Source organism: Periplaneta americana, chromosome 15 (assembly GCF_040183065.1).
Source record: "Periplaneta americana isolate PAMFEO1 chromosome 15, P.americana_PAMFEO1_priV1, whole genome shotgun sequence".
NCBI lineage: Eukaryota > Metazoa > Arthropoda > Insecta > Blattodea > Blattidae > Periplaneta > Periplaneta americana.
In genome coordinates, this window is record NC_091131.1 from 6,755,825 (window position 1) to 6,769,264 (window position 13,440).

Here is a 13,440-nt window from a genome sequence, read left to right on the forward strand (position 1 = left end):
TAGTCCGTAAGTTTTAATCGGACATTAGAAACATCGGGAACGTTCGCTGGGACCCATTATCTTCATTTCACGCTAAAATCTAGAAATCCGAAAAACAAGACTTAGCGGAAGAACATTAAGAAGAAACGAAATCCCAAGAACAAATTTTTGTGTAAAAAAATACAATATATTCGTGCCAAAACGGTGGCTTATTGGAGGTAAAACAGCACTCCAGTATAAAGAATTTTCGTTTAAAAGTAATGGCAGTAATGTGCTCTGTTTCCTTACTTACTTACTGGCTTTTAAGGAACACGGAGGTTCATTGCCGCCCTCACATAAGCCCGCCATTGGTCCCTATCCTGAGCAAGATTAAACCAGTCTCTACCATCATATCCCACTTCCCTCAAATCCATTTTAATATTATCTTCCCATCTACATCTCGGCCTCCCCAAAGGTCTTTTCCCTCCGGCCTCCCAACTAACACTCTATATGCATTTCTGAATTGGTCTCATTCCGAGGCTTATTGTTAGGTTTCGTAATTAGCTGTTTTTTTTACGGTGATGGGTTGTTAGCCCTTCGCCCAACCCCCAAGCTGGAGGACCACCCCTTATCGGCTGTCCACGACTGCTTATTCAATATATTCACAGCTACCCACCATATCTGGAGGCCGTCTCCTCGATCCGCAACCTGAGGACGCGCCATGCCGTGGTGATAGGGACCCACAATACATGCTTCCTATGGAAATAATGTTAATGGATAGTCAATTTAATTGTTATGGATTCTTTAAAAGCGAAAGTGTTACTATACTATGTTTATGGTTTATTTAAAGGCGAGTATGTACCAGCCCATTCGATGGATATGAATGGAGTGTGAATTCAAGTGTTACTGTTTCTTTGGAAGCTGGTACGTATGAGTCTACTCGACAGATATGGAGTGTAAAATAATAAAAAAAAAATTTGTTTTGGGGGAGATGTCGGCTTTTCACCAACAGCATCTAGTTCATTTCCTCTGGCATTTACTGATGAACAGTTTTTATTTCAAGTATTGAGCACAACCACAGATAGACAGGTGAGAGGTGACATTTATTGCAGCTAACAAGGATACAGCATCGACACTGTTTCTGAAGGGACGCCGTCCGGGTTCACCGAACAAACTGTGATGCGATTCTGGGTACACAAGTTGAGCCCCTCGAGTTGCTCCAAAGTCCTTGAGGGGCTGCGAACGCGGTGCCGCAGCGTGCCGTTTACGTAGATCTGCAAGAAGTAATGTATCTTGGGTGAGTGCAACTCTAGCATTAGGCGCTCTGTTTCATGCTGCAAAAGCCTTCATTTCATGGGGAGGCCTGGAGGTTGCTAAGTTCTCCGCCCTCCTCAACAAAAAAAAGTATGCCCAAGAGTGACACGTATTTTCTCACACATTTTGTTTTACGGAATAATTCAGTTCCTTTTCCATGCTATGAAGGATGTTACCGATTAGAATTAGTTTTTAAGCTGTTATTGAGAACACATGCCCAAATGCTATCACTTAATACCAGCTCAAACAAAACAAGAAAGATGAATTTTCGTTATCAACCCAAAATTGGAATGACCTACCTGCAGCTGTAGGTCATTCCTTAAGGAGGGCTGTCCTTCCTTAAGGAGATTCAAGAATAACTTAAAAAGTTGTATATAAAGTGCAAATTCAAATTAAGGTGACATTTAACATTTAATTTTTTAAGGTGACATGTATTTATTTAGCCTGACGAGTTACTCCCTTAGTTTGAATTGTAAATTATTTAAAAATAGCGTGTAAGAGGATCTTAGACTAGAAATGTTTAGTTTAAATGTAGTTCTGTTTATAAGTATGCATAAGGGTGTAATTATTTGACTTATTTGAACTGTTGTATCAGTGAAGCGAGGTGAGTCAGTGAAGTTATGGTTTTACAGTGCAGTGAATAGTTCCGATCAGTGATAATTTATAGCGTCAATGAAGTGTGTTATATAGTGTCAGTGAAATGTGTTATAGTGTGTCAGTGAAATACGTCATAGTGCCGCTACAGTGAGTGAGATGAGAGTAAAGTGAAAGATTATTATCAGTACCAATGTGAAACTTATATAGGGCCTATACATATGTAGGTTGTATTGTAAAATTAGGTTATTCTATGTATTATTATTCATTGTAATTATTGTGTTAAATTGTATTGTTATTGTTATTGTATTGTGTATGTAATTTATTGTATTATGTATTGTATAATTGTATTTGTATTGTATAATTGTATTGTGTATTGCTTATCATTTTATTGTGTATTGTTTATATTGTGTATACCACTGCCACCGGGTGCTTGCCCACTTGCAGTGTAAATAAATACATACATACAAATTTAGACAGTTAACTTAATTAATAAATTGTACACTAAGGAAAGATGGTGTTATGGTGTATGAAAAAAGGGAGACAGAAAAAACCCTGAAATGAGATTGCCTTAGATTTGGTCTTAATTATAATAGTTTTTTAATTGTTTTACACTAAATAAGAGAACTTTCGGGAGTTGAATTAACATAGTATGGTTGTTATCTACTGTACTGTAAGCTAGAAATTAATTTCTAAATGTTAAAGGTATTTTTAGGTTATTATTACATCACTGTACAGTATATTGGTGCTCTTTATTCATTTGCTATAGTTTTGATGGTATTGAAGTGTCAACTATTTATTGTAAGAGACCTTCAAAGTAAAACCACATTCTAGTATATACAGTCACGAAGCTTGAGTTGTGAGGGTGCTAGGAACAATAGACTGTGCCGGTACTATATCGCATTGTCTGTAATGAGTTGATATTAGTGATCCTAGTGGTTAGCAATTATCTATGGATGCATATTTATTACGTATTGAACTTCGTGACTGTATATACCAGACTGTGGTAAAACTATACAATATCATTTTTATATGTCTGTTATTTTTGTACTAGAATATTCGTCGTTCAAACAGTTACCCTTTTCCGTCTAGAAGAATGGGAATAAATCAGAATTTTTATAAAGATATTTTAACATAATTTTATCATTAAGACTATCACATATGTATTAACATGTCCTGAAAATTTTATAAACTTAAGTTACATAATTTCTGAAAAAAGTGTACTAATGGACTGAATCTAAAGAATTAAAAAAATAAAAATTAATTTCTAGCGTATAATGCAGTATCATTCAAAGTTCATTGAATAGCCAAGAGTTCCCTTAATCAGAACAATAAATTTAAAAAAATCTACCATCAATAGGACTAAATCTATGGCAATCTGGTTTTAGTCTATTTTTTCCTCTAATCTTTCATATAACTTTACAACCGTTTTTCCTTAAGCAGATACGTACAATTAATGTTTCAGAAATTTCTGCAATGTGTTTAAAAATTTAATACGAAAACTAAGAGGGGTATTTCCAGAGACTAAGGGAAACATTTTTCGTCAGGAAATATGTGTTCGATCGCCCTGGTTGGCACAAGCGGTATAGCGCTGGCCTTCTGTGCTCGAGGTTGCGGGTTCGATCCCGGCTCAGGTCGATGGCATTTAAGTGTGCTTAAATGCGACAGGCCCATGTCACTAGATTTACTGGCATGTAAAAGGACTGCGGAATCAAATTCCGGCACACCGGCGACGCTGATATAACCTCGGCAGTTGCGAGCGTCGTTAAATAAACATAAAAAATGTTAACATGGGTTCGGTGATGAGTCGTTATCCCACTACGCTACGAACAAGTTGTAGGGCACTGCCTGAAAGTGAGTAACCAATATTTGCGCTGGGGACCGTGGCAGTCATCAGTCAGCTGTTAAACTTTTGTACGAATCAGCGATTGGTTCCATTTCCTACCACTAAGACTGAACAGTGCTATTAACCACCACTTTTTCCTGGAAACATTCTCTCTCGTGCTTGAGAATGTGCCTTTGAATGTGAAACGACGCATGTGGTAACAGCACAGTCTAGTATATACAGTCACGAAGCTTGAGTTGTGAGGATGCTAGGAACAATAGACTGTGCCGGTACTATTTCGCATTGTCTGTAATGAGACGATATTAGCGATCCTAGTGGTTAGCAACTATCTATGCATGCATATTTACTACGTATTGAGCTTCGTGACTGTATATACCAGACTGTGGTAACAGCACGATAGTTATTCAAAGCAATGGCACATTAATGTTCGTCAGTTTCTGAAAGTCATCTTCCCCAATCAATGGATTGGTCGTACTGGCCACCAAGATCACCACACCTCACCTGCTTGGTCTTCTTTTTGTGAAGACAGATGAGGAGTAGTTTGACATTGCAAGTGAAAGTTTTTTTTTTGACATGAAGTCTTAGTTATTATTGGTTTTTAAATTATTAATTAACTTAATAAAATTTCTTATTAGTCTATGCTGATTAATAAAATAAAAATAATAATAATAATAATGAAGACTTCATGTAAAAATCTTTCATCTGCAATGTGAACAGCCTATATTGTTAATTTATTCCATTTTGAATTTTGCGTACACTACTTTTAACACTTGAATATTAGTAATTGATTAACTAGCAGACTTACTCGTGTTAATTATGTAAGTCTGTGCGGCTTACAGCTGTTTCGGTGCTTCATCACACCATCCTCAGAGCCTACTAGATCTCGGCGTCATCTCAAACTTCTCTGTCTGTTATGTGGGTGCGTTTGATTGTTGAAAGGTGTTGAAAAGTGGAGTCGAATAGTGTGTGTGTTCTGAAATTGATCTGTGTGTTGAGAATTTGATTGGGGTGTGTTTTAGTGTGTCTGTATATTTCGTATTGTTCTAGTGTGTTGAGTTTTTGGTTCTTGGGTTGTATGTGTAGGATTTCCATGTCCGCATTTATTTTATTGTATGTATGGTTAGCATTGGTTATGTGATCGGCGTATGTAGATGTATTGTGTCCTCTGGTTATTGCTTTAATGTGTTTAAACATAATAACATCATAAGAAAGACAAAACCAAAAACTTAAACACAAAAACACACAAAACACAACACAAACACAAGAACACGAGACATACTACATCATACTAACATATGAAAACAAAAGCACACATAAGATCGCATCTTCATTCAGAAAGCAGAAATACAACATAGCATACAGAACAGAAAACACACTACAAAGACATCTCAACACACAAAAAAACACAAACAAATAAATACAACCACACAGGCGTATACAAGCTCACATGCAATAGTTGCGACAAGTTCTACATTGGACAGACAGGCAGATCATTCCAAATACGCTGCAAAGAACACATTAAAGCAATAACCAGAGGACACAATACATCTACATACGCCGATCACATAACCAATGCTAACCATACATACAATAAAATAAATGCGGACATGGAAATCCTACACATACAACCCAAAAACCAAAAACTCAACACACTAGAACAATACGAAATATACAGACACACTAAAACACACCCCAATCAAATTCTCAACACACAGATCAATTTCAGAACACACACACTATTCGACTCCACTTTTCAACACCTTTCAACAATCAAACGCACCCACATAACAGACAGAGAAGTTTGAGATGACGCCGAGATCTAGTAGGCTCTGAGGATGGTGTGATGAAGCACCGAAACAGCTGTAAGCCGCACAGACTTACATAATTAACACGAGTAAGTCTGCTAGTTAATCAATTACCTATCTAATTTATTGTTTTCGTGTTAGAGATTAAAAGTGAATTATTTACACTTTCTATAAATGAATTGCTAACTTACCCTGTTCAAGCTATAATCATTGTCACGTGTCCGGTATTTTCTAGCAGTTCAGTAATGAACTCAAACCCCACGTGTCCTAGCCTCCAAGACACGGGGCAAGTGGATTACTTCATTAGTCTATGTTTATATTTTACACAAAATTTCACATAGGCTATGAAGGAAAACAACAGATTGAATCATTCTCTTTGATGTAAATTTACACTCTAAATGAAATCATTCTGAATAGCCCCATTTTATAACATGTTCCTTTCGAGCTTTTATGCAGAAGTTCCTTTCGTATTCGATCGTGTATTATGGATATTGGTTTTTGTGAAAATTTATCTATTTCGCTATTTCACTTGTCCAGCTCCGTTCTCGCCATTTTCCAGAATCCACAATTCCAAAGGTCTGTATTGCTTTTGCACAATGGACATTAACAAATATTCCGAATCCAGTTTCTCGAAAGTAATATTTTATGAATTAAAAATACCCGAATGCCTAAAAGAATGATGAATGTACGTTTCCATAGCTACAAAATATGAAAACAATTTATTGATGTTGCTATGATATAAACCCAATAAAGTTTGTGTAGATTTTATTTAAAATTCACAAGTTAACTTGACACGGTTCAGACATTAAATAGCTGAAATAGGCATCGAACCGAGAACTGTAACGTAAGTAAAATGACACATAAAGTTATTGTTAAATTATTATTTATTATTATTGGCCACGTACTGGGGTTCTGTAAGAAGGGAGAGCTACTGCGTAACAACAGACACCATCCTGCCCGTACAGCCTGCTAAGAAACAGAGGATGGGAAGTACGTGAGGAGATTCATTGTGTGTCTGAAGATAATTCACATAGAAGAGTCGATATAATTGCCATCAATAGAAGAACACAGAAAGCGATGGTCTTAGACCCCACGATTTGCTTTGAACGAGACACGAATCAAGTACTGCAGATAAATGATGGCATGCGAGCTAAATATGTACCTTGCCTTCCATACCTCAGTGAAAAATATGGCATTTCGCTTTACAACTGTGATGTTACAGGCTTACTATTTGGAGCGAGGGGTTGTTTACCAAAATTTACATGTAATATCCTTAAATCCTTTAAAATTCCCTTTTATGAGGTTCAGAAGATTGTAATGGAAATTCTGAAGGCCTCTCTTCAAATTCTACACTATCATCTATATGTTAACACTTAAATTTTTGTTTTAATGTACAAATCGAATCAGTATTTTGCTCGTTTCATTTCCCTTTATCTTTTATATTTTGTTAATTCCGGATCCCAGTGGCCAACCTCACTTGAGGACGGATGATTTGAAATCTTAGTAGTAAGAGTAAAAGTGGAACAAAACAAGAGTCGCTATAGACGCATAAAAAAGAACACATTGTACATTTCAACAATTATGATTAGTAAAACAGAAAAAATAGAACAAATATTTGAGGTTATAACATTTCACTTTGAACTAGATAATTTCATTTAGTGAATTGTCGTCAAGATGAGAATTCTTGTGATGTTTGTGTAGGACTGTTTTGCGAACATATTAATAAATTTATAATATCGAAACATATTGCATTAGGTCTGCAAATTAAGATATTAAGTACTTACATGTGCTAGCACGGCCATCACGCAATATCACGGCCCACTTTGTTGTTAAGGATAAATGAAAATATTTAACATCTGAACATCAGTTGCGATAAAATATTAAACAAATGCGCATCAGATGCGATAAGATTGCAGTTGATAGATGGTGCTGATTGGTTAAAACTCAATATGATTTTAAACTCCACTGGTGCATTGGTACATGAACGAAATAGTCCAAAACCGTATCTGGACAATCACCATGAGGCACAATGAATATATAAAGAAAAACAAAAGACTAACTAAATGAGACGCATTGGATATCATTCCTCATTTTTGTTGTTTTCTAATGCCAGGCGTTCGACAATAAAGTCATTTGACCTCTTGCACTCTAATATTTTTCAAAGATATTATCATGGCCAGCCACTGAAGCACAGATTTTGAGGTGTTCCGAATCCATTTCTTGGTTTGAGTTGCACAATGGGCAGTTAGGGGATTGATATATTCCAATTCTATGCAGGTGTTTGGCCAAACAATCATGGCCTGTTGCCAATCTAAATGCAGCTACAGACGATTTTCGTGGTAAATCGGGAATTAACTGTGGATTTTGATGCAGCGAGTTCCATTTTTTCCCTTGGGATTGTGTTATCAAATTTTGTTTGTTGAAGTCTAAGTATGTAGATTTAATACATCTTTTCACAGAGTAATACGTAGATTTAGTAACAGGTCTGTAAGTAATCATTCCTCATTGTAGCGCCATTTTATGGAAGCATTCAATCACTGAATAGTAAAAATACTCAACAGTCCTTGGCTTTAGTTTTGTTTTTCGGGATTTTTAGTTTCGGGAAATTGGATTCGGTCAAAATCATTCGGGAAATTGGATTCAGTCAAAGTCATTCGGGAAATTGGATTCGGTCAAAGTCATTCGGGGGCTGGGGTTCGATAAAATGCCCGGAATGGACTGGCTCACCTCGTATCCGCAGACGTTGGGGTCGGAGGGTCGACTCCAGACGAGGATAACGCTGTCGTGTCCAGTGCGGGCCTGCACCCTGAGGTTCGCGGGCGCGGCGGGCAGCTGGGACGGCGCCTTGGCACGCGACTGGGGTGCGAAGGGGCTCGGACGCTGAAGGTAAGCTGCGAGCGCGCAGGCGTCGAAGTCTGGAGGCGTCTCCAGGTCGTCGGCTGCGACGCGCGTGAGCAGCTCGCCCCACACGTGGCTGCGCGCATGCAGGCGCAGCTCGTTGGCCAGCGCCGCGATCATGCGGTCTTTGTCCCTGCACCGCCGCTGCAGCGTCTCTGCCAGGTCCTCCGGCACCTCCGTCGTCTGCACAAGCTTGGCCTGCAGCTGCTGCACCGCCGACTTCAGCTCCTCCATCTCCACCGACTGCATACAGTAACCACAGTTCGTTCGTCGTCATAATTGGTCCATTTCAGATTTCAGACTTTGGGTTAATCAACCGTGTATTGGGATTTAATAATAAGGCTTGGCAGGAAAGAAAGGCCAGAAAGGTCAGTGGGATAATCTGTAAGCAAAGAGGATGTCTGGATTCGACAAGGAGGAGAAGTGAAGAATATGTGATCGAGCCATCAACTACCGTCGTTTCAAAAAGAGGAATTCAGAGTCCGAAGAGTTTTAGTTTAAGAAGCTGGTGCATAAAAACAAACAGTACTGATACGATGAAAGAGTAATGGAACGGAGAAAAATTCTCTCCGGCGCCGGGATTTGAACCCGGGTTTTTAGCTCTACGTGCTGATGCCTTATCCACTAAGCCACACCAGATACCCACCCCGGCGTCGGATACAATCGTCTCAGTTTAAGTTCCAACTCTTGGGTTCCCTCTAGTGGCCGCCCTCTGCACTACGTCATAGATGTCTATGAACGTAGGACTGAAGTCCACACATGTGCTGAGGTGCACTCGTTATGAGTGACTAGTGGCTTAGTGGATAAAGCATCAGCACGTAGAGCTGAAAACCCGGGTTCAAATCCCGGCGCCGGAGAGAATTTTTCTCCGTTCCATTACTCTTTCATCGTATGATGACGCAGAATATCTGCATGGAAATATCATATGTACTCCGGTACATTAAAATAATATATGTGATATGCGATTTAAGACGGCGCTTATTCCGTCGGATCCCGGCCAACTAGTCACTCATAACGAGTGCACCTCAGCACATGTGTGGACTTCAGTCCTATTTTCATAGACATCTATGATGTAGTGCAGAGGGCGGCCACTAGAGGGAACCCAAGAGTTGGCACTTAATCTGAGACGATTCTGTCCGACGCCGGGGTGGATATCCGGTGTGGCTTAGTGGGTAAAGCATCAGCACGTAGAGCTGAAAACCCGGGTTCAAATCCCGGCGCCGGAGAGAATTTTTCTCCGTTCCATTACTCTTTCATCGTATGATGACGAAAATATCTGCATGTAAATATCACATGTACTTCGATACATTTAAATAATATATAAAGAGTACTGAAATTATCGCTCATCTGCTGTCCATGTTACCTTAGCAACGAAGTATTTATTTATTTATTGTGTAAATAGTTTGTCTCACTTTGAGAGAAGACCAGAGGTTAAGGGTGTTTGAGAATAAGGTGCTTAGGAAAATATTTGGGGCTAAGAGGGATGAAGTTTTGGGAGATTATGATTAATTGAAGGATTCTCTTCTAACACTGGGTATCTGAAATCTGAATAGTCTCTGAACTTCATGTGCCATCTCCGCTAGAGTATACGTATGTGAAAACTTTGTGTAATGGAGTGCTTAAACTGAGTCATCATGCTTGGTTTAAAATTCACTCAAGCACAAAGAAAAGCTAGAAACACTTACATTTTACAACACGAAAACCTGCACAAGCCGTTCGTTCTTGTCTATAGAGACCGGCCATGTCCTATAGTCAGCACCAATGTCGTGTGGCGGTTGATTTCCCACTGAATCATTTATTTATAAACAAACAAAAAAGTAGTTCCAAATGCTGACCTACCTTCACCCTGGCTCGTCGCTGCAAGTCCTGTACATGATCCTTGAGATGGTCATCTTCCATGCTGTGCAATCCCTCTACTTCTTTCAGATCCTGAAAATCAGAATAAGATTAACTGAAGAGATGGTTGCAGCCTCTCGTTAAGGTATGCTAGATTGCACCAATTACAAGCTCATCTTCTAAATTGATTCTAATAATAAAAGTTGACAAAAGCTGGTTCTTCATCATCTGTATTTAGACTAATAAACCAACAAATTTAAAGCTAGAAGTCGTCAACAGGACTAGAAGTCTGTGGTTTGAGGACTAAGAGGCAGACGTCGTCCGTAACGCCATTTAGAGTCTTACGTCCCAATTTTGACTCCACCTTTAAAAATTATCTGTGGTTTTCCAGAGTGACGGCGTATCGCGAAGTGATGCAAATGATAAAAATGAGTCTCACGAAGGCACGAAGGATAAATATCTACCTTCATTATGTTTTACGTCTTTTGAAAAACAAATGCATGCTGCGAATGATACTACCGTTTTGTGGTTAATTTTCTTGAAGTATTATTAAAAAGAAATTAATATTTTTAGCTTCAAAATCGTGTAGGATTGTGATTATGATTGTTTTTCTTAAAAAATAATACCTAAATGAAATAATTTATTTAGCCTACCGGTACTCAAATTAGAATTCATTCTTAGTGTTCTGGGTACACAAAAGGCATTATCTATAAGCCCAAAATTAATACGAATTAATTTTGAAATTGGAAACAATTTTTGGCGAAAGAATATTACGAAAGGATTCTGGCCTATGCGATTTCATAATATTTTCTTCTTGGTTGCAACGAAATAGTGGATGAGAACAATAAAAAAATAACACTTTGGAAAATACTTCGGCTCAGTGACACGAGAAGCTTTAATCGAAAGTGTATTAATGTAAAGAGTTTTCTCCCACGTCAAAGTCTACTGTCCTCTTTAGAGATTCGGTAAAATGCCGTGATTACAAAGGCAGTCATGGTAGCCACTACACTTCCGGGATCGATTCTGAAATGAACTTGTCACTGACAAATACAGTGCAGGCAATTTGAAAGTCCCGTAGCATTGCACAACACAACTGTCCCACTCCGATGAAATCTCACTCACGACTGCACAAACACAACTGTTCCACTCCGATGAAATCTCACTCACGACTGCATAAACACAATTGTTCCACTCCGATGAAATCTCACTCACGACTGCACAACACAACTGTTCCACTCCGATGAAATCTCACTCACGACTGCACAAACACAACTGTTCCACTCCGATGAAATCTCACTCACGACTGCACAACACAACTGTTCCACTCCGATGAAATCTCACTCTCGACTGCACAACACAACTGTTGAACTCCGATGAAATCTCACTTACGACTGCACAACACAACTGTCCCACTCCGATGAAATCTCACTCACGACTGACCAACACAACTGTCCCACTCCGATGAAATCTCACTCACGACTGCACAACACAACTGTTCCACTCCGACGAAATCTCACTCACGACTGACCAACACAACTGTTCCACACCGATGAAATCTCACTCACGAGTGCACAACACAACTGTTCTACTCCGATGAAATCTCACTCACGACTGCACAACACAACTGTTCTACTCCGATGAAATCTCACTCACGACTGCACAACACAACTGTTCCACTCCGATGAAATCTCACTCACGACTGCACAACACAACTGTCCTACTCAGATGAAATCTCACTCACGAGTGCACAACACAACTGTTCCACTCCGATGAAATCTCACTCACGACTCTACAACACAACTGTCCTACTCAGATGAAATCTCACTCACGACTGCACAACACAACTGTCCTACTCAGATGAAATCTCACTCACGACTGCACAACACAACTGTTCTACTCCGATGAAATCTCACTCACGACTGCACAACACAACTGTTCCACTCCGATGAAATCTCACCCACGACTGCACAACACAACTGTTCCACTCCGATGAAATCTCACTCACGACTGCACAACACAACTGTCCTACTCAGATGAAATCTCACTCACGACTGCACAACACAACTCTTCCACTCCGATGAAATCTCACTCACGACTGCACAACACAACTGTCCTACTCAGATGAAATCTCACTCACGACTGCACAACACAACTGTTCTACTCCGATGAAATCTCACTCACGACTGCACAACACAACTGTTCCACTCCGATGAAATCTCACCCACGACTGCACAACACAACTGTTCCACTCCGATGAAATCTCACTCACGACTGCACAACACAACTGTCCTACTCCGATGAAATCTCACTCACGACTGCACAACACAACTGTTCCACTCCGATGAAATCTCACTCACGACTGCACAACACAACTGTCCTACTCAGATGAAATCTCACTCACGAGTGCACAACACAACTGTTCCACTCCGATGAAATCTCACTCATGACTGCACAACACAACTGTCCTACTCAGATGAAATCTCACTCACGACTGCACAACACAACTGTCCCACTCCGATGAAATCTCACTCTCGACTGCACAACACAACTGTTCCACTCCGATGAAATCTCACTCACGACTGCACAACACAACTGTTCCACTCTAATGAAATCTCACTCACGACTGACTGCAGGCGAGAAATGCCCCTCGTTTTCATGGAGGGAATGCCAGTTAATGCATGGAGCTCGGTCCGCTGACTTGCCCAGCAATGCTTCAGGACTTTGAAACTGCTCGACCTGTATGGGTATACCTTCCTCTCTAGTCTGCAATACTTAAACAGGTTTTACTCACTTTTATCTCGACGCTTTGTCGTTCAGTTCGCATAGAAGCTTCTTCTCCGAAAAACCTCTCACATTTGCATATGATGTCTTCATCATCGCTTTCGCAAACTCTTTTGGATTTTGCTGATATATCTTTTCTGTCTGAATTGTCTTTGTCTACAATTTCTTCAAGTTCCTCCGAAACGACACATTTTGATGTCTCGTCTGTTTTAGAAGGTTTACCTATTGCAATAGTACATTTTCTTTTCTGAGGAAGCAATGATTTCAGAACTTCCCTCTCAGTAATATCTTGCTTTCGATCTTTTTCATATTCTGGTTTTTGCGAACCTTGCATTTGTTTGAGAAGGATTTCTTCTGGATGTGATACAGTGCCGTTTTTGTCGAATACTTCGTGAGAAGGCTTTTTCT

The 13,440-nt window shown here is 39.5% G+C and overlaps 1 protein-coding gene across 1 annotated transcript in view; it reads right to left on the minus strand.

Annotated features, from left to right (window-relative positions):
• Positions 1 to 179: 179 nt before the first annotated feature.
• LOC138715819 (restin homolog) overlaps positions 180 to 13,440 on the minus strand; it is a 30,737-nt gene continuing 17,476 nt past the window's right edge. Inside the window, exons 6-8 of the mRNA XM_069848916.1 lie at positions 10,255 to 10,344; positions 8,245 to 8,658; positions 180 to 1,232 (exon numbers count right to left, since the gene is read on the minus strand). Of these exons, the coding sequence (XP_069705017.1) occupies positions 1,071 to 1,232; positions 8,245 to 8,658; positions 10,255 to 10,344 (666 nt within the window). The 3' untranslated portion in view covers positions 180 to 1,070. The remainder of the gene's footprint in view (positions 1,233 to 8,244; positions 8,659 to 10,254; positions 10,345 to 13,440) is intronic.